The 24,524-nt window shown below is 42.5% G+C and overlaps 1 protein-coding gene across 1 annotated transcript in view; it reads left to right on the top strand.

Annotated features, from left to right (window-relative positions):
* NSMCE2 (NSE2 (MMS21) homolog, SMC5-SMC6 complex SUMO ligase) overlaps positions 1-24,242 on the top strand; it is a 209,717-nt gene extending 185,475 nt beyond the window's left edge. The window contains exons 5-7 of the mRNA XM_045561475.1: positions 14,840-14,940; positions 15,327-15,433; positions 23,886-24,242. Of these exons, the coding sequence (XP_045417431.1) occupies positions 14,840-14,940; positions 15,327-15,433; positions 23,886-24,003 (326 nt within the window). The 3' untranslated portion in view covers positions 24,004-24,242. The remainder of the gene's footprint in view (positions 1-14,839; positions 14,941-15,326; positions 15,434-23,885) is intronic.
* Positions 24,243-24,524: the final 282 nt, after the last annotated feature.

Genomic DNA, 24,524 nt, shown 5'->3' with positions numbered 1-24,524 from the left:
TGAACATAATTCTTCTTTGTAGTCCATTGCTTCTTGTAAAATAATGCTGTGATTATAAGTTTTCCTGAATACCATTTTCAAAATGTTAGTAATAACCACATTGCACCTACCTGCTATACTTGAGTAATCATCTCTGTTGCTCAATTTACTTAATATTGGTCATAGTGAAACACGGTCTCATCACTTGAAATCCAAATTTTATTTGCTAGGTTACTAATGGCTATTTATTTCTGTAAATAAGGTAGAATGTTGTACAAATTTGACTTGCAAATACTGTAGGTTGACTCTTGAAGGCAACAGGTTTGCCTTGAGATATCAGTGTAAGGAGTCATGTCAGTTGACTATTCATGAAAACTTCTGTTTGGTTTTTTTTTTTTTTTTAGTTTTTTGTTTGTTTTTAAGATAGTCTGATTCCTCTCAGGGTGAAAAGTTGATAATGATTGAAAGAATAAAGGATTTAAAGCTGAAGTGTATTTTTGAGACTATAGCTATAGAGCCTACCCTGCTCCCGACTCTCATCCCTTTCATTTTGGAGAATGGAACAAGGTTGAGGAAGATGTGGGTTATGGGCCATGACCTCCCAGGTCACCTAGCTGATTAGTGGCAGAGCCAGGAGCTTTCAGTTGTGCTGGTGCTCTTTCCACCAAAGCGCTATTCTCTTGTCACTGGCCAACAGTTGACTTGAAGGCCCTGTGTTTTTCTATCCTGGATATTGGTTGAAAAAAACTGCCTTTTACATAAAAGCTCTTGAGAATATTTCTCGTGCAAGCCAATCGGCAGAACACAAACGTTTCTCCCTGCAAGATCCCCCAGAGTCCCCTTGGCTTGAATTTTCTTCTCACTTTTCTTTGAAAAGCTATGTTCCCTTTGCACCTAGGAATAATGAATCTTGTTTGTCCTGACAGCAGTGTGCAAGCATCTATTGCATCAAACTCCCCAAGTGGAGTAAAAAACCAATGGTCCTTTTCTGAATTTCATTAGCAAGGGCAGCAAACATTTCATCAGAACCTCAGAAGCAATAGAGAGAAGGAAAATCAAGTTAGCAATTACATAGCTAACATTGTACAAGATGAAAGCCTGCATTATAAAATCCCAAGTGTTGTAAATTCTACTTTTATTTTTGGATCTGCCTGCATACAGGCTGTCTATCCTTTCAAAATTCAGTGCCTGTTGACAGTAGTAGGATTTTAAAGGAAATTTGTTATAAGAATAATAAACATGGTATGTGCAATGGAATGGACTGATTATGGAAAAGGTAAGGACTGAATCAGGCCATCATGGTGCTTCCGACATCTTAGGATCTTAATTCAGACCAAAGGTTTTTAAAGGATTCCCTGAGAACTTAATTGTAGCTCTAGCCCTGGATTTACAGTTGACATGAGGGGCGAGGATGAGCAGACAAGCTGGAGAGAGCACAAAGTGCCTCATCTCAAGATGTGACTTACCCTGAGACATCTTGTCCAAACTGTTCTATGTTGGTAATTCACATTCAGAGAAGATATGTTCTAAAAGATGCTCTGGTGCCTGGCTGCTACAGAGGAAGGGTCACTGTTCAGCACTCATTCAGGTCTGCCTTGGGTCCTGTCCACCCCTGACTTCCTCTCCTCCAGCCTTGCTGTTCTCCACATGCCCCTGGTCTCTCTTGCCCACGGGCCTGGCATGAGCTCCCTGTGCCACTCAGAACGGCTTTCCTCCTCAGGAGTCTACTGCGGAAGCTCGCAGAACTTATCCCTCATATTTTAATGGCACTCTCTGTGCCAATACTAGACAGTGAGTTCTTTAGATTGAGGACTCTGTCTTATTTATCCTGCGGTACGCAGGACCTACCACACATGATAGACACTCAGTTAATAGAGGTGGGCGGGTGGGTGGAAGAATCAGCAGCAAGCAAGCTTCTGTGTAGCTGCATTCTAGGAGGCATTTAACCGGTTATAACCCTGGAAAAATACCAAGTAATATCAGAAAACGTGCCTTTCAGATGCTTTTATTCCCTAGGGTACTATAATGGACAAAATAAGGCTTTGTACTTGTCACTGGAGTGGCTGCCTTTAGGGCCCTCCCTGAGAATGCGATAGTGGCACCTGTGCTTCCTCTCACGTTTGTCTTTGTTCATTTTAACTCCGTTTCCTTCAGGATTCCTCCCAGTGCCACTGTCTCTCTTGCAGTCATTTTAAGAGCACCCCTCCCCCCGTGAGTTCCCATGCCACCTAAGCTCACCTCTCTCCTGGTGCTGTGACACTGTGTCATGGGTTTCCTTGTCTGTTTCAATGCCTCTGAGCCTCAGCAGGTGGTCAGCAGACATTTACTAAATGAAAGTTGCATGAGTCATACCTTGGGCTTTTAAATGAGGAAGAGAAAATAAATTTTCTTTAAATTTTGCTCCTGATCCTAGGAAACCATAAGCCTCCAACCCTGTAGTTTTTTAATACAACATGACGTGTGATCATATTTAGGGCTACAAGTTTCAGTTATCCAGCCCCTACGAAAATGCTGTTCAGCTGTCATTGTGAAACTAGGTTAAAATTTGAAAGCTAATGCTTTTTACCATTTACTGACAATGGTTAATTAAGTTTAATTGCCATCTTTGTGTCAATTCTGAAAAATAAAGTAACTGAATTAGTTCTGAAAAATAAGAGAAACAAGTCCTACTTTTAGTATTCCTTTCTCTTCTATAAATCTGTTGTAAATTGAAGCATGTTTGACTGTATTTTCCTTCTTCTTCCTTACTTGCTCTTGATTTGCCATTTTGATCTCCTTAGATGTTGAATCATATTTTGGGGGATGAAATAGTCACAGGCTTTTTTCTCATTAGCTATTTTACTATTTAATTTAGAAGAAAGAACAGAGTGATAAAATTAGATACAAGAGACCTCTATGTGTCATCAAGTAACCTAGTCTACTTTTGGTAACAAAAATAAAATTCTCCTTAAATAATTGCTAGCTCATTTTGAACCAGCTTTGCTCAGATGAATGGCCTTCAGTCTGTGAGAAGAGTATGAGAAACTCATCTCTCTCTCACAAAGTTTTGCCCAACAGTTAAAATTTTCCTTTTCCTAATTTCATTCCACTGCTCCTAATTATGACCCCAATAATTAGTGTGCTAATTACATCTCTTGCATAATTTCTCTGCCTCCTTGATGTTCACCCTTCATTTATTTTTAGCCCACCTCCTGTATTTGCTGCTGATTCTCTGCTTCCCTCTTCCCTCCCTGGGTTTGTGGTCACAGGCCTCAAAGTGAGACAGAGGCTTCTCCAATCACTGTGACAATCACCTCTCCATGTTTTGTTTTGTTTTTTTCTTTTGTCTTGAGAGAATTTTTAGCTAAGGAAGAAAATTGTATTTGGAGGAATTGGAGAGCTGTGACAGAGCCTTGTCCCCTGCGATGTTGAGCATGTGTGCTCACTACTGCTGCAGGCTCACGACTCCCTGCACCGTCCCGATGAGATCCATGCTCTGGGCTGCACGTGTGGCTACGCCCCGACAGCATCATCTTCATTATGTGCTCAGAAGGATAGTTGTCCGAGATCTTTTTATTTTCCTATATAGCTCCTAGAGCGAGTTTAAAGGGCTTTTCTCTTCTTACTGGGGATCTAGAGATGAGTAAAATCCAGCCCTATCCTTGTGGAGCATAGAGATTGGTGGGTAAACAGCTACATAAACAGATGACTACGAATGATGTGTTTGATGTGTTAAGTGCCCGGGATGGAGGGCTTGGGGGGTAGACCCCTGGAACCCTGGGAAGCTTTCCCAGGGCAAGGTAGTGAGCTTGGTAAGATGCCCGCCTGGGCTGCTTCTCGGTTCTCTGCACTTCTCTGTGGTGCAGCCTAGGCAACTGGACATCACAGCCCCTGTCAGTTCCACTTGTGCTCATTCATAATTGTCACTGGTCCTGGAATATATGAGCTTTCAGTGAGAAAGAACATCTGTCCCTCTTGACATCTTGGGTGTGGATAAGGAAAAGAAGAAATGTTCCAGGCTAAACATATTGTTAAGCACTGTGAATGTCATAAAGGAGGAAGTTTTAAAAGTGTGATTTCTTCATGTTTACAAAACGAACAAATGACTCAGATCTATTGTACACATTAACAAGAGCTGTGTCCTAAGCTGATCCTGATTTTGAAGTCATGTGTCTTCCTTTGCATGTGGGGAAGGTTTTGAAGAGGATGGAAAGGGGACGAGGTGGGGAAGAAGGAAGGCTTAGAGACGAGAACTCTGCTCCAGGGCATTGGCTCCCTGGTGCCCTCCCTTGGGCTCTGTGGGACTGACCCGTTCCCTCATCCTTTAGCTCCTTCCTTCATCCACCCTCCTTTCCTCCCTCTCACTCGCTTTCATTTTATTCCTTCCTTCCAGCCAGCAGGATTTTTTTGTTTGGGGTATGTTTCCTGTTAGGCTGTTAGGCTAACTTCAGATAAGACCCTGAAAACTGAAAGCAGATGTCATTGCAGCCCAGAGAATGGTGGATCCCTTACATTGAAAGTTCGAGCAGTCCTGCCCTGATTGGCTCTGACCACTTGCCCGGCTGTGGGGCTGAGCTACGTTTGGGGGCTTTGCTGACCTTGTTGTTGACAGGATTGTTAAGCCCCGCTAGATTTGCACCCTCAGGCTTCAACCTTTTTAAATTTCTTCCATTTTGAATATACTTTTGGGATTGTTCTCTTGCCTTTTTTTAAAAAAAACATGGGTACAGTGTGCTACTATAAAAAATAATTTTTAAATGGATCAAATATAAATCTTGATACTGTTATTAAATAAATGCATGTAAAAAGGGAAAATAAGCATGCTTAATGAATACTAAGATTCTGTGGCATTTTGTAATTACCGTGCTGACCAAATCCTAAGGAGTAACATATTGGATTAAATTCGGGGTCAGCGGGAGGGAATGTGCTCCAGTCATTAGAGTGTCAGGACAGTGTTGACGCTGACAGATGTGACGAGCTCTGCCACCCCCTGTGCTCACTCAGTGACACAGGTACTTCCTCCTTCACTGGGTTTTATCCCAAAATAGACATCTTTAGTGGTTCGTTACCTTTCATCCTTTGAGGATTTGAGGAGCTTTACAAAACAAATTATGCTATTAGGGCTAGCTTTATTCTGTTATTAAAGTCTGACATTCTAGACAGGCATTTCATTATTGTTTTGTCTAGAGCTCCAAAATTAGAGGAGACAGAAGAGAACATGTTATATAAATTAAATTGTGATGTATTACTTCATAGGGGACCTGAGAAGTTTGAAATATTATAACTGTTTTAGGATAATATATCTAGAAAATACCAAGGATTGAAATGGTGTCATAGCCCTTGTCTTACTCAAAAGTGGAACGTTGCAGTTTCAAGGTTGAGCAATTGAAAGTCTTCAAGTTCCGGTTTTCAAATATTGTGATCTCTGGACTTCGTTTCATCATTTGTTTCAGTTTGACAAATAGAAAAAAACAAATTTATTCATCTTCATTGCCATCAGTCCTACTTACCTCATACGTACTACTTAATCTCATGAAGAATACTAAGTATAAAAAGCTCAAGCTAAATAACTGTCTCCAAAAATCTCAGAAATTGTCTTTGATTCTCTGCTACCCGTTCACATATACAGTAGTTACGTCATCTGGACATGATGGGCTACAACATTTCATCATAGATTCTTTCAGACTTTTTACTATATACCATTTTTTAAGATTAATCATACTACATACAGTTTTAATTTCAGTTTTGTCATCTCATGTTATAACATAAGCATTTCCCCATGTTGAAGATTGTGTTTAATAACTATCAGATTTTGTGAATGGTAATGCCACAGTTACCTAAATTCTCAGTTGGATCTCTATATTTCTCCAATGTTTCTCTATTACAAGACTGCCATAACTGAATATCACTACATGTTTCCAAGTTTTCACCTTGGAAACTCAACAAACTTAAATCAATTTACATGTTTTTGGTAACTGGTTATTCCTGTACTTTCCTGTGGACATAGGAGCAAGAGAATAATCAAAAATGATCTAAGACATAACGTGGAGTAGTTTATTTCTTGGAATATGACCTCTATCATCTTGCTTTTTAGTAATTTTCTTTTGTACAGAAGTGGAACAGAGAATGTACGGTAGTATGACCAAGATAGTGTAATATGGCTCCTTTTCTGGAAAACTAGTAATTAGATCAAGGACCAAATTGCTTATTCTAAAATGTTTGCCTTCAAAACAGTCTTCACTATTTTCGTCATCTTATTGTGGTAAATTTGTATTTAATAGGATTCAAAGCATTCTCTTGTTTCAGTAAGCACTCATTCAAACATTTATGAATTCCTATACTGTGCCTGGCTCACTGAGAATATGAATATGAATAAGACAGAGTCTGTTCCCTTAAGGAATCCACAGTCTGGTAGGGAAGACAGATGTAAATAGATGATCACAGTGTGTTCTAAGGGTAGCCTGGAGGCCTAAGGAGGAATCCCCTCTGCTTTGGGACTTCACAGAAGAAATACTTGAATTGAGTCTTGAAGGGTGAGCAGAGATTGCTAGGTGAAGCAACAGCAGAATCGCACAGCAGATTGGGATGGACTATAATTAGCTTGGGGTGGATATGGGGGATGGGATTGAGGTGGGTGGGAGCAGGAGATGATGATACTCTAGGCCAGTGAATAAAGAGTCTGCTGTCATGCCTAGGAGGCCATGGTTTAGAAAGATGACCAGCTGCAGTGGGAAGAATAGTCTGGGGAGACTGAGGCAGAGGGAAGAATAAAGAACTTTTATTCTGTGGGCTCAAAGTAGGACAGCAGCAGTGAGAATGAAGAGGAGGAGACAGAGTCAGGATAGATTAAAGATGGAGAATGGAGCAACTTGTGTAGACTGTCTTGGGTACCTGCATAGGTGGTATTTATAACCCTTTAAAATAAGAAAATATAGGGAGATGAGCTGAAAGGAAGTTTCTTATCTTCTGATCTTCACTTGCTTCAGACTTTACTGTGGATGTAGATAATTGGAAGTTGTAGACCTTCTGGTGCTAATCCGACTTTTCCTATTATGTGGTTTTTCTAATTCATTGTGCAAAACACAGAAATAGAATGTGTGCATTAGATTTCCTGCTTTTGCTTGGTGACCTACAGATGGTCATTAAACCTTACCTTGTAAGAAGTATTAAATGCAAGTACTGAGTTTGTGGATATTTTCAGGATGTATTGGCTTGAAATGGATATTGTCTGACCAAATCTCAACTGACTGATTTTTGTCTTACCAGTTGACTGTGCTGGGTTTTAATTATTTTAAAACCCTAATACTTGGGCAGTATTTACTAGGTGGAGGCAAATTAATGCATGGTGTCAGCTGAGGTCTAAAATAAAAGTAGATAAATTAACAAGTGCACAATAGTGTAAAAGGGTATTATCTTATTAAAATGTCAGCTCATTTGGAGGAAGCTCTTTATTCAGTTTACTTGCAACATCTTCAGAGCAGTGTGTCGAAAGAGCCATGGAAGTGGGAAACGTACAGCAAATAGATGTTGATAGTGCTGTGTCAGCTACTATGACTTGCTATTTGCCAGGCACCACTCTAAGAACTTTTCGTACAGTAATTCACTTAATTGTTATACAGCACTATGAAGTAAGTACCATTATATTAGCTCCATCTCACAGCTGAGATGACTGAGGTAAAGACAGTGGAGTACTTGCCCAGGAGCACCCAGCTAATAAAATAATAGAACCAGGCAAATCCAAACAGGCTGTTTGCAGAGCCGTGTTCCTACATACCGTAATCCTCTTTGCCTTACCACACCTCCCTTGAGAGCCTGGCTTAGTCATCATCTTCTCCAGGAGGTCACCTTGATTCTTCACCTTATCTCCAAAGATACGTTTGTACTTTGTACAAAACACATGCATTTCACTCATCACATAGCATGTAAGTATTCGAATCCGTCTCTCCTCCCAGACCCAATCTTAGTCCTCTTTATATCCACAGCTTCCATTTGGTGTGGTGCTTGGCCCAGAGCAAGAGTTCAGTAAATGTAAGTCTAGTTGAGTTAGCTTGAACACACGATGCTTTTCCTCAAGGAGCTTTCAGTGTATCTGGAAAAGAACTTCCATTCACATGAAACGATTGACTAAGGAGAAAATTTAAGCTAAAAGAGTGTGGTATCGACAGTGAGTGTATGGAATTTCAAAGAAAGGAGATCAGCTCTAGAGAATGGGTTGGGTTGGGTTGGATTGGACAGAGATAGTTTCTCCAGGTACATAGAATCTGAGATGCAGGTAGATTATAGCTAAGAGAAGAAAGAGAAGAAGAACATTGACCAGAATGTTGACCTGAGGTGGTGATGAATGAAATGTTTACTTTTAAGGGGGCAGCAGAGTTGTGCTGAAAGAGTCTCCTCATTGACCTATATCAGACATCAGCTCCTCAGAGAGGCTGACCCTGTTCTATCCTGGGACCTTCTTTCCACAGTACCTTGTAAATACTTAGCCCTTCAAGACCACTTTGCTTTGTATGTATCTGTTCTATGTGATTGTTTTTTGCCAATACTAAGCATAATTTCTGGCATATAGTAGTGATAAGAATAATAACAGTAACCATTTACAATTACAGAAGTATATAACATTGATTATAACACTTATTGGATCCTTACTGTGTAGCTGGACATTGTTCTGATTGTATTGTATTATCCTATGTTCATTGAATATTTTTGTTGAAATTTATGTTTGTTGTTTTGCCATCCTGTGAGGGAAGTAACATCTAGGAAATCATTGATTGTGTAGGCCCTATCTGAACACAACCCGCATCTTAATTCTGCAAAAGCTGTTCACACACAGCCGAGTCTTAGCTAGTGCCAGGGAGTATTGTAAACTAGGATGCAGTTCCCTCGAGAAGGAAAATAGCAGCTTGGTCCTACCAAACAGGTGACATTCACAACAGGCCACCAGTCCCAGGAAGAAACTGAGATACAAAGCTGGACACCCAAGAGTACCATAGAGTGGACCTCAAAGCAAAGCAGAACACACACACACAGCCCTTAATTCCAAGCCAAAGGGATTGAGCCTGCTGGCATACTTCTTAGAGTCTAAGATGCATCTGAGTTCACAGGTGGGATCACTGGTAGCCCCAGCTGTGGGTTATTAAGTGGGAGAAACAAATCAGGAGTTGGCACAGACACATATGTACACACTATAACTAGAGTTTCAACTTTGGACTCAATGTGCTTTTGCATATTAGGGTGGCCCCAAAATCTTCCATGCACCATCTCAGCCTCTCCACAGTCCTTAGAATAGTGCAAGTAAAATAATCTGGGCAGTCTACTAAGCATTTCAAGCAGGAAACAAATATTTATAAAGTATTTTCTTCATGTGCTACTAGTTTCAAGAGAAAAATGCTTTTAGAAAAATGTTGAGGCTTAATTGAAGCACATAGCAATCAACTTTTATTCCCAGCTGGCATGAAACTTTCTAACTGGTAGCCAAATTTGGGATGCCTGAAGACAGACAAGTGACTAATACTAGGGCTGTGTGTGGCCAGGACCAAATGTATTTTCTGACCACAAGACCATGTCTGGATTCTCCTTTGTAATTACCACACGGCCGACTGTAATTGTAAAACTTATATTTACTTCCTGCCTTTGACATGTAATTCGGGGTCCAAGCCTGCACCCCACACAAGAGTGTTCTGTTATTTAACTAAAACCTCTAAAATCATCATTGTGTAAGGCTGTGTGTACGTGTTTGTGTTGCCACGTCTGCTAAATATGTTAAGTGTAATCTTGTGAAAAATATGCCCACTCTTGCCTTGTTGGATGAAGCACTTTACTTGTCAAATGTTTATTGAACACATACTACTATATGCCAAGGACTGTTTTGAACTCTAGGAAACATCAGTGAACAAGACAACAAAGGCCCTGCTTTCCTGGAAGAGAACGAGGGAGTGGGGAGGGAGGGACGGAAGGCAGACAGACAGGAAAATGGTGCTTACGGACATGTGCTATGCAGAGAGCTGCAGCAGAGTGGTGTGATAAAGTCTGCATTGGCTTCTTTAGTTAAGAGTGTCCAAGAAGGCCTCTCCAAAGAGATGACATTTAAACTGACATTTTAAAATGACAAGAAGGAGTAGGATGAGCAAGAGCAGGAGGAAGAACATTTTAGGCAGGTTAGTGTAAAGGCCCAAAGATAGGAGGAGCTTGGCATGTCCAGAAACAGAGAAAAGGCCTGTGTCCCTAGAGCATGAGGGTTGACAGGGAGACTGATCAAAGAAGTTTCTGGGCAAGGTCTCGCAGGGCTGGGTAGGCCACTGCAAGAACCAGGCACAGGCGGGTTGTGGCCCTTGTCAAAGCAGCGTCACTGAGGCGGAGGCAGCTGCAGAGGTCCAGGCAGGGGGCAGTCGTGGTTTGGACTGAGGGGCACAGTACAGAACAAGAGAAGGGGCTGGATTTGGAATATGGTTTAGAACCAGAGTCAGCAGAACCTGGCAGTGGATTGGATGTGAGGAATGAAGAAAAGGAAATAACGAAGAATGATTCCAAAGACTTTAGCTTCAAGCAGCTGGGTGGATGGATGGTGACTCAGACGGGGAAGACAGTAGACAGAGCTGTCTAACTTTTCACTCACAGTCACAACTGAGTAACCCTGAACCTACATCTTGGGGTCCAATAAATGCCCCCACTACCACCACCCCCCAACTTTACACCACTGAGGCACATTCATAGACCTTTGGAAATACTACTTCAAGCATTGCCATGGTTTCTGCTTCCTTTTGGTCTTCATTTTATGACATCAAAAAAAATCACATTCAAATTACCTAACTCACACCCTGCTACATGTCTGTGGGTGCTCTGTAAACGTTAGTTCTTGCCCAGGCTGCCCTCCTCAGCACAGCACGTGGGTGCCCTGGGCCCAAGCATCAGGACGTTCACTGTGGGTCTGAGATCTGCCCATCAGTCAGAAGCTGACAGCTGGCATGTGCTTCTAACAACATACCTCACATATATATATATATATATATATATATATATATTATGACTAGTTTGTTACTCTGTTTATAATCATGAAAATTATTGCGATTTCTTTAATAAAGATTAAACTGATTTAATCCAATTGTTTCTTGTTTATAAGGCAGATATTTTCTACATTTGCCTTAAAAATATCATGGGGCTTAAGTTTTCTTCGTTATACAATGAGAATAACAATATAGTCATTGTTCGTGTTTTGTGAGGATTAAATGAAATAATGTCCATAAAGTGCTTAGCACAGTAGCTGCTATATAACATTCAGTAAAATTGAGGTATTGTTATTATTAAAGAAATAACAATTTGGGGGCCAGGGGAGCTCCCAGAACCAATACACTCATTTTAGTATTCAAATGAACCTGTCCAAGAAAATAAGGCAACACATTGATTTAAATTCCTGCATGACTTTGGACAAAACCTACAATTTGTTTGGATCTCAGTTTTCTCAGGTAAATGAAAGACTTAGGATAGATAACCTCAGTTTTAAAACTTTTGTGATTTTAGTAGATGATCTATATTTTCTCTCCAATCTCCTTTTACCAAGTAAAACTTACACAGTTTTGTCTTTGGGTCAACTAAATCAGTGTAAGTGATATTTATTGCCAGATATGACCTTTTGTTAGCACACTGGAGAATCCCAATGCTAATGTCAATTGCTATAAATATAGATTTAGGGTGAGGAAATGTTCTGTCTCTAGAGACGTTTAGCTATTGAGACTCTTTCTCTTTTTAGACTCTCTTGGTCTGCGGGCTCTTACTCACTGGTGGCATTCTTCCCAGTCTCACTTTTGTTACCTTCTTTTGTGATCGCTGCCACAGTTTCAAAGTTCCCCAGTCAGCCTTCCCTAGTGGTTGGCATTGCATTTGAGTAGTGCTTTCTTACTTCCTCTACCTTCTGAAATTTAAAAATAGAAAATAACAAATAAACCCACATCAGCTGAACTCTGTTATACATACATCTTGACAGGTTTTCTGGTGTATTCCACAGTATAACATCTACAGTGAGAAATCTGTCATCAGTTCAGAATAAACCCTGTAAGAAATGACAAAGAGCTACTTTTATTTTGACTGTCAAACGTATGATCAGAAATGGGAGGCAGCAGACCCCAGCAGGAGGGTTTTTCAATTTTATAGTTATCCTAGGGTTTTGTTTTTTGGTTTTTTGGTTTTTTTAAGACAAAGTCTTGCTCTGTTGCCAGGGCTAGAGTGCCATGGTGTCAGCCTAGCTCACAGCAACTTCAAACTCCTGGGCTCAAGTGATCCTCCTGCCTCAGCCTCCTGAGTAGCTGGGACTACGGGCACATACCACCACGCCCGGCTAATTTTTTCTATTTTTACTTACTTGGCTAATTTTTTTTCTATTTGTTTAGTAGGAACAGGGTCTTGCTCTTGCTCAGGCTGGTCTTGAACTCTTGAGCTCGAGCAATCCTCCCACCTCGGCCTCCCAGAGTGCTAGGATTATAGGTGTGAGCCACTGCACCTGGCCAGTTATCCTGTTTTGAAGCCAATAAATGGTTTTCAAGGTCTCACACATTTTTATAGGTCCCTGAAAAACTGGAAGGCCTGAGGCACTGTACCTTATTGTCCAATGGTTAAAAATGCTCTGCTTGGGAAGTCCTAAGCCCTGAGGTCTTCATTCTTGCCTTCCTCAAAGAATGAGAGCTGGTTTGGTGGGCAGTGGATAGCAGGCTGCTGGCATACAAATAGCACAAGTCCACTGAAAGGAAGTGAAATCCCTACCAAAAAACAGAGGCAGAAGGGAGGCCGAGGGCTAGGCTGGGCTGAACTGGGCTGGGCTGAGCTAGGCTGAGCTAGGCTGAGCTGAACCTGGAGGCAGAAGGAAGCCTTGAGTTCCAGCCATTAATTCACTGGTTAGCCTTGAAGAATAGCTCCATGGCCCTCTTCCTGTACCCATTACAGGTAGAGCATCCCTAATTCAATGACTTTTTCAATGCCAATATGATGCCACAAGTAGAAAATTCCACACCTGACCTCATGTAATGGGCGTACAAAATTATTAAAAATACTGTAAAAAATTACCTCAGGCTATGTGTATAAGTTGCATATGAAACATAAATGAATTTCATCTCATTATATATATGCAAATATTCAAAAAATCAAAAAAAATCCAAAATACTTCCCAAGCATTTTGGATAAGGGCTACTCAACCTGTGGTACCTTTGTAGATAGACAGTGGAGGCCCTAAGTCATCAGTTCTTTGGAGCTGAAATATATGCCTAACCATCCGAACCAGAGACAAGGGTTTCCTTCTTGCACATTGAAAGGAAAACAGGCTGGGCGTGGTGGCTCATGGCTGTAATCCCAGCACTTTGGGAGACCAAGGCAGAAGGATCACTTGAAACCAGGAGTTTGAGACCAGCCTGGGCAATAGCAAGACCCCGTCTCTACAAAGGATAAAAAAAATAGTGGGGCGTAGTGATTCGTGCCTGTAGTCTAGCTACTCGGGAGGCTGAGCCAGGAAGCTCTCTCAAGCCCAGTGATGGTGCAGTGAGCTATGATCATGCCACTGGCACTCCAGCCTGGGGGACAGAGCAAGACCTGTCTCCAAAAAAAAAAAAAAAACCAAGATAGATAAAGGAAAGCAGCATTTTTTGTGTCTATATTATTTTGCCAAAACAAAAAGGTAGGGAAGGGAGAAGGAAGGACTTCACTGTCAACACTTGTGTTTACAAAGCTATTGATCTTTGGCTTCTGTGCAAAATGGCAAGTGTCCCTTCCCAGAGAGAAAGGCTTTCATGTGAGATACTCACTCCTATCACATTCAGAAAGTGTCTGTCATGTGTTTTTTCCCCAGTGAGGGGCAGGTAAGATGTAATGAAAAGAACACAGGTGTCAGAAGCAGACAGTGCCGTGCTCAAAGCCTGTGCAGCAGTTCGCCAGGGGGCAGGGGTCCCTAGGCCGAGAGCTTTCCAGGGTGTCCTTAAGGTCAAAAACCATTTTCATGATAACAGTAAGATCTCATTTGCCTTTTTCACCCTCATTCTTTTCAGTAGTGAATTTTTCCAGAGGCCACATGACATGTGATGTTGTAGCATATTGAAAGCATACACAGATATCAAAATCCAACTGTCTTCTGTAAAGCCAGTCGTTAAAGATATTGACACAAATGGAAAACAATGCCACTCTACTCACTATCTTTTTTTGGTTCCAGAAATATAACTACTTTTAATTTTTAAAATGTTTATGTTAACATGTAATGGGATTGTTATTTTTAAATGAATTAATGGATACATTTTTAAAATTCCTGCCTTAATGTCTAATATGATAAATATTATAAATCTAACCCACAGAGAAAAAGCTCTTTGGGATCCTCAGTAATATCTAAAAGTACAAAAGGATTCAAACCTATGACTGAAAAGTTTGAGAACCCCTGCACTGCCTAATGGTAATTACTGTTTATTGATTGTTTCCTTGTGCCCTGAGTTGTGCAAAGCACACCACATTCTTCATCTCTCTTAGTTTTTGCAACAAAGCTATAGGCAGAGGCTCTTAACAAGGGCACCTTGCACGCCCAACCTCTCCCCCTGGACATGAAACAGATAACCAGTTCAGTCCTCTGACTCTAAAACCATGCCCTTCGTCACTGGGCAGAGCTCCCTCACAAATTAATCCTCTGTAACTTTGCAAAAGTTTTTTTACTTCTCAGTTTCCTTATCAAAAATGGGCAGAATCAGGTACCCTGCACTGTTGTCTTGAGAGCAGAAAAGTTAATACACATCCAGGTGCCTACCACAGGGTCTAACACCAAATGCACCCTGAGGGACTGTTAGCCTCTCTTCCTTCTATTCCTTCCTTGACTTTGGCTGGATGTTAGACCAAGGAGGCTAATCAACTCCCCTTTTTCCTCTAGGTGGTCTTCAAGCTGACAGAGAGCCTGATGGAACAGAAGGAGTGGATGAAGATATGATTGTGACCCAAAGTCAGACCAACTTCATCTGCCCCATTACACAGGTACCACTTCCTCCTCCTTCCTCTGAAAGAAAACACAATTCAGAGAGGCCCAAAGCTTCCTGTTTGCTTTCTGGTTTGATTTCATGTTGGGAGTTAAGGAGGGAGAAAAGACAAGTGATGAGGGTTGAAGAGTGTACACGGGAGGTTCTTGGGCTGGAAAGAGCTTTCAGTCAACCATGCCCGTAGGACCTAGGAGTAAAGTCTTGGCCCACAGGCGAGTGACAGTGGTGCCACTGGTCTCTCTGCGTTTCCTTATCTAAAGCCTGATAATTATCTAAAGCCATGAGAATGGGAAGTTAAACATAGAAAGCTCAGGACTAGGAAAAAACAGCTCCTGGAAGTTGATCATTATCATTCCTGAAAGCCTAACATCTCCTTGATTACAGCTGGAAATGAAGAAGCCAGTGAAAAATAAAGTGTGTGGCCACACCTATGAAGAAGAAGCCATTGTTCGCATGATTGAGTCCAAGCACAAGCGGAAGAAAAAGGCATGGTGAGTTGATGCGGGAAAGGAAGCAGCGCCTTCCCTAGTGGTAGTCAGTCAGAGCTGGTGTGTTCATGCTAGAGGAAAAGACACTTAAGTGTCTCCCCCAAATTCCATTCACCTCCCGGATACTGTAAACATGGAAGCTGGCTTTCTGGAAAAACAATACATGAGGGAAAAATTAGTAATCTGTTCAGGAAGAAGCTGAGGGAACTTCAACCACACCTTCAAAACAGAAGAAAAAAGAATTGGATTGAATTTTAATCATTAAATAACAGGATTTTTTATAAATTGGTGTTATTAAAAAATAGCCCAAGGAACATAAAGAACTGTGATACTAAGAGATTTTCTCCCCTTCATGTGTGTCCACATACTTACCCAAACAAGAAGGAATGTTAAATTTTTTTTGTTTCCTGTAATACATGTAATTTGTTTTAAAAATATTATTAAGTAAACATTTTAAGAATTCACATCCAGTGGTTTTCATGATTAAGATTTAATTGTCATGGAAAATTTTTCATATATTTAATTACTTAATGACTTCCCAGAAAGGTTTAAGCAAATTTGTGGATAACTGAGACTTTATTTTCAATAATTTCAATATTCCATTTTTCAATGAGAAATTTCAGTAATTTCAATGAGAAATTATTTTCTTAATTTGGAAGTTTTGCAGAATCTTTAAAATATATACATATTTTATATATATCACCGCCTTTCCCCATGACCACAGAGGACCGTGGGGCCCTGTTCCTGTAATGACACAGAATCCTGAGTTAGCTGGACTGACTGGCTTTGACACAGCTTGGCATTTCTTATGCTCTTATCACAGATTTGTTGCAGGAATGGAATTGCAGGTGTGACTAGTCCGCAATAGACTTCTGATAACAGTCCCTTTGATGTGTTCTTTGCTCCTCCATTGCCTGGACATTGCTGGTCCAGAACTAGAATTGGAATTCCCCACCACTCGTCATCTGGGTGTGGACTTAGAGATAGGGTTTCTGAGACTGTAAATATCATGATGGTCATTCAGTCAAGTAATTTAGCCTATTTATTCCAAAAGAATAATAGTTTTGCGGCCTAATGGTTACAAAATGTAGAGTACATTTTTATCTGTTTTGAGTTACTGACTTAGATTTGAAATGTCAGGCCAGACACTGTGGCTCATGCCTGTAATCCCAACACTTTGGGAGGCCCAGGTGGGAAGGGAGGATTATTTAAGGCCAGGAGTTTGAGGCCAGACTGGACAACATGGTAAGACCCCACCTCTAGAAAACAAAAAAATTAGCCAGGTGTGTTGAGATGTGCCTGTAGTCCCAGCTACTCAGGAGGCTGGGCCAGGAGGATCACTTGAGCCCAGAAATTCAAGGTTGCACTTGGATTGGGCCACTGCACTCCAGCCTAGGCAACAGAGAGCGAGACCCTGTCAAAAGAAAGAAAGAAAGGAAGAAAAGAGAGAGAAAGGAAGGAAGGGAGGGAGGAAGGAAAGAAGGAAGAGGAAGGGAGGGAGAAAAAAAGAAAAGAAATGTATTTCTTTAGTGAACCTATCATTTTCCCCTGTAAATATAATTTTCTTTGTTTCTGAACTTCTAAGCCTTCTAAGCAGAAAGGTGTTAAAATAATTGCTAAGAATAGATATTCCTAGTTAGTTCCATTTCACAGCTCTTCTTTCTTCAAGTTTCTGATATTCTCTTTAGAGTCAGATGTGGAGAGGGCAGGTACCGATACAAAGCACGTTTCTCACCACAAGTCCTAGGATGGGGGGCAGCACCTGCCAGAAGAGGCATTGCATTTAGATGGATCCTCTTAATTACATACTTTGACTTTCTAATGTCCTTTTTGAATTGTACATGATATTTGGAAGCGCTTGATAACACTTGTCATTTAGAAAAGGCTTTTTTTTTTCTGTCATACTGCCATAAATTGAGTGCCTGAAAGTCTACAGATTGTCATAGCTTAATAATAATAACAATTAAGTCTGAATGGAAGAAGTCTGGGAGGTTGACAGAGAAGGTAGTAATTTTACTGGACCTTCAAAAATGAGGATTCCAGAGAATGGTGAATAGGAGTCTCCTAACCAAGAGCGTCACCCCATTCAGACTCTGTTATACTTGGTGGATAGTAAATACAGTTGCAGTTATTGTATATTTAGAGGGGGACTAGAAGGATGTTGTGGGCTGGGTGTGGTGGCTTGTGACTCTAATCCCAATTACTTGAAAGGCTGAGGTGGGAGGATCACTTGAGGCCAAGAGTTCAATGCCAGTCTGAGCAACATAGCAAGATTCCCTCTCTACAAAAAAATGAAAAAAATTAGCTGGGCATGGTGATGCACGCCTGTAGTCCCAGCTACTCAAGAGGCTGATCCAGGAGGATCATTTGAGCCTAGAAGTTCAAGGCTGCAGTGAGCTATGAGGGTGCCACTGACTCCAGACTGGGCAACATAGCAAGACCTCATCTCTGGGGAAAAAAAAAAAGGAAGGATGTGGTGGACAATAAAGATAGGAAAGTATAATAGTAGAGACAACATGGTGGCTCACACCTATAATCTCAACAGTTTGGAAGCTCAAGGTGGAAGGATAACTTGAGGCCAGGAGTTCAAGACCAGCCTGGGCAATTCAGTGAGACCTCATCTCTAATAGAAATAATAATAGTAAAGCAAAAACTTTTTAAAAGGATAGGAAAGTAAAGATTCATTATAGGGTGTGTAAATGTCATGATTTCATTATTTTCTTCATCTATAAATAAATAGATGGTGGTAGTTGTAATTGCCTTATTGGCATATTTGTAATTTAAATAAGATATATGTAAAGTACTTAAAGTACCTGGCACAGAGTAAGGCTCAGTACTTATTATCCCATCATCATCATATGCAAACTTTAGCCACCACCACCACCATCATCATCATCACCATTCTTACCACCCTTACTCCATAGGGATAGGAGAAGATTACATTGAGGGAACAAGATGAGCCAACCTGGAGTTTAGGAAATTACTGCAATGGCAATGCAAGGGTGGATTAAAAAGGCATGAGATGAAAGGTCAATCGGGATGCTTCTGCAATAGATCAGGTTACAGATAAGGAGAGCTTACACTGAGGCAAGAGTGACTCTTGAGGTGCCATTGTTGCAATTTGGTGACTGACTGAATGTAGGAGGGAAGAAGAAGAGGGGAAGGATGGCTGATATTTCTAATCCAGATGTCTAGAAGGACAGTCATAAGCTGTCATTAGCTTCCAGGGAGGGATGAGAGAGGAGCACTGTTAAGAAAACATTATGAGAAGCTCAGTTTGGGCCAGGCGCGGTGACTCACACCTGTAATCCTAGCACTCTAGGAGGCCGAGGCAGGAGGATCGCTGGAGGTCAGGAGTTCAAGACCAGCCTGAGCAAGAGCGAGACCCCGTCTACTAAAAATAGAAAGAAATTACCTGGACAACTAAAAATATATAGAAAATATTAGCCGGGCATGGTGGCACATGCCTGTAGTTCCAGCTACTCAGGAGGCTGAGGCAGAAGGATTGCTTGAGCCCAGGAGTTTGAGGTTGCTGTGAGTTAGGCTGACGCCACGGCACTCTAGCCTGGGCAACAGAGTGAGACTCTGTCTAAAAAAGAAAAAAAGAAAAAGGAAGCTCAGTTTGGGTCATGCTAAACTTGAGGTCCCAGCAATAAAGCCATTTGAGAATGTCCAGGAGGTACCGAAAATGTGGGTTTTGAACTCAGAAGAGGATGCAGAGCTAGCAAAGTTGATTGTGAGGTTATCGGTATAGAGTCTTCAAACCCACTCATCCACCGTCACAGACACAGGCCTGGAATGGACGCGTTCGCCAGTGGAGAGTCAGCAAGACAGGACAGTGGCCTGGCCCTGAGCTCTGAAAGGCGAGATTCCAGCTTTGCTCTGCTCACTGTGGTGCCCTCAGCACCTGACGCAGAGCCTGATATCGACCCTCATAATAAAAAGATCGATCAGAGGACGAAGACCCCAGCAAAGAAGACTATAACAGCCTGGAGGCAGGAGGGGTGACAAGACAGTCGAGGGCCATGGGCAGAGTGGGCAGGGTCCTGCAGACAAGGTGCATTGGCAGCAGGTTAGAATTCAGGGCCCTTTGAAACTTACTCCAGAGGTTTCTGATTAAGCATGAAGTGTGTCATTTCCCATGAGGCATGTTAGGGTGATGAGCAGTGCTGGGTTCCCTTTGTTTAAAAATGTCTGTGACACATCCAGTTTGAGACATCTCATTTCTTCCTCCTAGATTGTTCTAATTATAATACATTTTGTTAGACTGGAGTTCCAGGTACATCATGTTTCTGGGCACTGACTGCATTTTTCTATGTGTGCTTTAGTCTCTGGGAAGGCCTCTCTCCACTGGCTTGAGTCAGAATAATATTGTTGACACTTTAGCCCTAACTAAGTATAGTAGGTAGAATAATTTCCCCAAATACATCTCTTAATAGTGAGACTATTATTATCCTTATTATCAGATAAAGCTGCGTTATGATTTTCATATTAGTAAGATATTTCCAATTTTACCAGAGTCTTTCGTTTTTTGCTTTTTGTTTAAGAACAGGAAGTGTATTTAACAAATACTCATATTTAAGAGCATATAGAGTAAAATTAAGTTGAATAGGAATGTAGTTCAGCAGCAGAATTCCCACTTTGTGCTTTGACAACAAGTCATTTCACCTCTCAGCCTCAGTTTCCTCATCTGTAAAGTGGAAATTACATCTTCCTCTCATAGCTCCAAGATCAAAGAAATGGTAGGGGATTTTATTCTAGGTTTGGAGCAGCAACTTTCTTGGCTGTGGGAAAGCAAAGCACTTAGGAGAAAGCTTTTTGGAGCACAGAGCACTAAACAAATAGCTGTAGGGTCGTTAAGGTCGAGACTGTAGAGTTGTTATCACTCACTGTACTGCTTAGTGACATGTTATTTTAGACTCAGAGGGTGTAAGATAGAATTACTGTCTGTGTTTAGGTATGGCAGGAATTCATCCTACTCAGACTTCCGAAGTATCTCTAGACCTTTCTACAGCTTGTGGATTGAACCTTGGAATTCTTGGAACCCAGGAATTCCTAAGACTTAGAATCTTATACTTGTGAGCTATTGCGGAGGGCAAGGTTCCTCGCAGCCTTGTGGGACCCCAAGGGCCAGTTCCCTTTGTTCAGCAGACCCCTTTGTGCCTGCTCCATGCCGCGGTGGAACACTCTGCCTGGCCAGGGCCCCGAGTTCAGGCCCAGCCTCTCCTTCCAGGCCTGTCGGGCCAACTCCTGCACCGCATGAGCTGAAGACTGGGTATTGCCACACCTGCCTTGCTCACCAGGATGCCGAGGGGATTAGTGCCTCGTGCTTACATAGAGCGTTGTTTCTCCAGAGGAGTGCCCTGATTCAGTACCATGGCATTGTGGCCTTTTCTTATCCTTTTTAGTTTAAAAACTCGTGTTTGTGTATTTGAGTTGGGGTGAGAAACAAGGCTTTCCCCAGCTCCTGCATCGACCATCTGCCAGGAACGCTTCCCTAAACCATCATTCATGCTGGACAGGATGTCGGTAGCATCCGCACGCCGTGCCAGCATTGCGGGCGGCTCTTCTCCACAAGCCTCTTCAGAGTGGAAGCTGTGGACTGGGGCAGGACCGGTTCCCTGTAAGACCTCAGGTGAACCCCCCGACACACAGGGCCCACTTAGTTCCCACAACGCTGTGCTCCACCTGCATCTTCTTAGAGGGAAAACTGAGGCACAGAGATTTAAGCCACGTACCCAGAGTGTCACAGCCAGGGGATTGAAGCCCAGGTCTTTCTCACTCTTGAGCCTGTATTTTTGTCATTAGACCATCTGGCTCCCTTTGGGAGGGCTATTCGGGTCATGCCTCTGTCTCCAGAGTCTATCCCCTGGGTGAGCTCAGACCTCTGTTGGATGCGGATCACCCCGGGCTCCGTCCCGCCGAAGTGAATGTGGGCGCCTGCCCCGCAGCCAAGTGTAGGGTCAAGTCCATCAGATGTTCTCAGAGTGCTCTCATTTACCGACTAAAACCACTGATGTCATCAGGAAGTCCTCCCCACTTCCCTGTCCACAGCTTATTCACTGTCTGGCTGCCGGAGTTAGACTTTGCTCTATGGAGAGCGAGGCCCGGCAGTCAGCAGTGGATGTTCGGTGGGTTGGCACAGTAAGGGAGGGATCCCAGCAACCTTCTAGAAGTTGCATTTCCACGTCATGGAAGCTAAAGTGATGAAAGTTGCCTTTTCTAAAGTGAGGAAAGTGCCCATATCCTCTTTATAATCTTAGCTGCTTATTTTTGTACATAAAGAAATAATTCACTTTGAGACTTCAGAGTATACGGGACAGGCTAGGAAAAAATACACATTTTTAAACTGGTGTAAAACATTTCTCAAGCCCTACCCTAGTGCATAGCCAAATCATCAAAATGATGCACACCTGGGCCAAATCACCCTGTTCCTCTTTCATATAATCGCTTTTATGTAATTGTGGTTCAACACATGAACCTGACTACATAGGGCACATTTCAGTATTTTAAAAATAAATATTGTTATCAAGCATCTGATTCATTCCATTTACTAAATCCCCTCTAATATAAAGACTCCTTGATCCAGAGGTCAGGGCCAAGAGAAACTTCTCTTTGGTGTTGGACTGTTGGGCTTCCTCCCATCAGACTGATTAGAGCTCTCGTGACCAACCTTCTTCCTTTCTGATTTGCATCTTTTGTCTTATATTTGTTGTTTGGGGTCTTAATATACTTGTGCTGTTTGGAGAGCTGTCTCAGATCACTGGGCTGGAGCTCTGCGTGGGTAGGAGCCATGTAGTTGTTTTCACAGTTGTGTGCTTAGAACCTAGCATGGTGCCGGTCACATAGAAGGGTCATTGAACTCATGAATGGATGTGCTGGATATATGCAAGATATAAATAGATCTGGAACTTTAAAACTTCTTGGAAGAATGATGGTCAGGGAACAAATAGTAGTCGTAGGAGATGGTGAAGAGCAGGGACATCACTGAGCACTGTGTTGCCTGTCACCCTATGAAATAGATTCTCTCCCCATTTTAAGTCAGCGGGAACAGAGGCTCAGAAAGGTAAAGTGAATTTCCCGTAGTCTCATGGGCAGCAAGTAGGTGGTAGAGAGAGAATTAGACCTTGGTCAGCCTGACTCCAAATGCTGGGCCTCTGCTCTACCAAAGCCTGGTTCACGCTGAGAAGCAGTCAGGCAACTTCATCCAGCCCACCGCCTTCAGAGGAGACCACATCTAAACAGAACCAGGGCTTTCGGTTCCACCCCTTTCTGGGTGACTCAGCCGCAGCCTTTCCACCTAGTCCCAGAGAACCCACGATCTCTGCACTGGGAGGTCTGGTGAACTCTCCAGAGGGAACAGTGCCAATCAGGACACCGAGGCCATGCCCCGGCTGGCCCTGCCCCCTGGCTCCCGCCACGATAAAGGGCACCACCGGCCGCCCATCTACCCAGGCCACACCCTCTGAATGAAGCTCAGCTCCTCCCTTTCCTTTGCACCCCACATCCACTCCACCCGTAAGTCCTGAAGCTAATCACTGCTACCACCCTCAGCCAAGCTGCCCTCGTCCCTCTTCCAGACCCCCGAGGGCACCCCCACACTAGTTTCCCTGCTCCGCTCTTGCCTCCCTGCCTGTGTGCTCCGTTAAGCAGCCAGAGGAGTGTTTTAAGTGTAAACCAAATCATACCACTCCACTAGCTCAAAACCCTCCTGTGTTGCCTCTTCATATTTAACATAAAATCCAAAGCCCTCCTTGCCCTCTGACCTCACCTCCAGCTGCTCTCCCTCTTGTCCGGGTCACTTCAGCCGCACACACTTTGCTCTCATCCCAGAGCACCAAGCTGGACTTCTTCAGCATCTACACTCTCTGCTGCCTCAGCCTGGATCACGTGCAGACTTGTTGCCACACTCTGACCTCCTTGGTGGGGCTTGCTCTGACCGCAGCACGCTCTCTCCTGGCCTCTGCTTCATCGCCTGCCTAGCACTTAATGTACCTGAACTCACAGCAACCATTTATCTGGTTAGTGATTGCCTGTCTCCCTCATTAGAAAGTAAGCTCAATTAGCCAGGCATGGTGCACGCCTGTAGTCGCAGCTGCTCAGAAGGCTGAGGCAGGAGGATCGCTTGAGCCCAGGAGTTAGAGGTTGCAGTGAGCTAGGACAACACCACTGCACTCTACCCAGGGCGACAGCAACAGAGCGAGACCCAGTCTCAAAAAAAAAAGGAAGAAAGCAAGCTAGCTCCATGAAGTAGGCCCTGCTCACGCATGGCTTGTGTCCCCAGCACCTAGACAGGGCCTGGCTCAAGTAGGCACTCAGTGAATAAAATCACTCCTGATTTTTAACACATACTCCTTTTTTGGTAAAATGTCCCCAACTTAAATACTTAAATATGAAAGAAGTTTATGCTCAAGGCAGTTAAATGGACTGACTTGATTTTCTTTCTTCCTCGCAGTTGTCCTAAAATTGGCTGCAGCCACACGGATATAAAAAGGTCAGATCTCATGCAGGATGAAGCACTCAGAAGGGCAATCGAGAGCCACAACAAGAAGAAACACCGTCAATTCGAGTAGGGAAGAGCCCCCTGCCTGCGGGGGAGTCAGCAGCCTACCTCCTACCCCAGCCGCCGGTGAGAGCCGTGCTTGTCCAAGCAGTAAGGACTGGCTGCGGAGCGTCCTTTGTTTGGGGTAAACTTCATGGTTTTAAAGGTGATTGAAAACAGTTTTCTAAGTTACACAACAAAAATGCAAGCAAATTATTTTGTTTATTTTTAGGCGTTCTATAATGTTAAATAAAACTTTGACTATCTGCAGTGTGTCCCGTCTCTGCACCTCCTGAACTGTTCCAAAGGTTCAGGCTTTTCTATTTTTAATACATCAGCCTGATTTTTATAATAGTTTTAAGTAAGGACTGTCTTTCAAGTGATATTTAAAATAAAAACATATACAAACACCCCAATTGCAAGACATTTGCTATCAGTATAGTAAATAATAACATTAGGTTATAATGCAAAATCAGTTTACTTTCCTATATTTACTTTGCATATTGACAGTTCCAAATATTTAAATGTTTTTATTATCATTCTGAATGGCAT

Source organism: Lemur catta, chromosome 9 (genome assembly GCF_020740605.2).
Source record: "Lemur catta isolate mLemCat1 chromosome 9, mLemCat1.pri, whole genome shotgun sequence".
In the NCBI taxonomy this organism is placed as follows: Eukaryota; Metazoa; Chordata; class Mammalia; order Primates; family Lemuridae; genus Lemur; species Lemur catta.
Note: the sequence above shows the minus strand (reverse complement) of the source record. Positions and strands in the feature narration are given on the sequence as shown.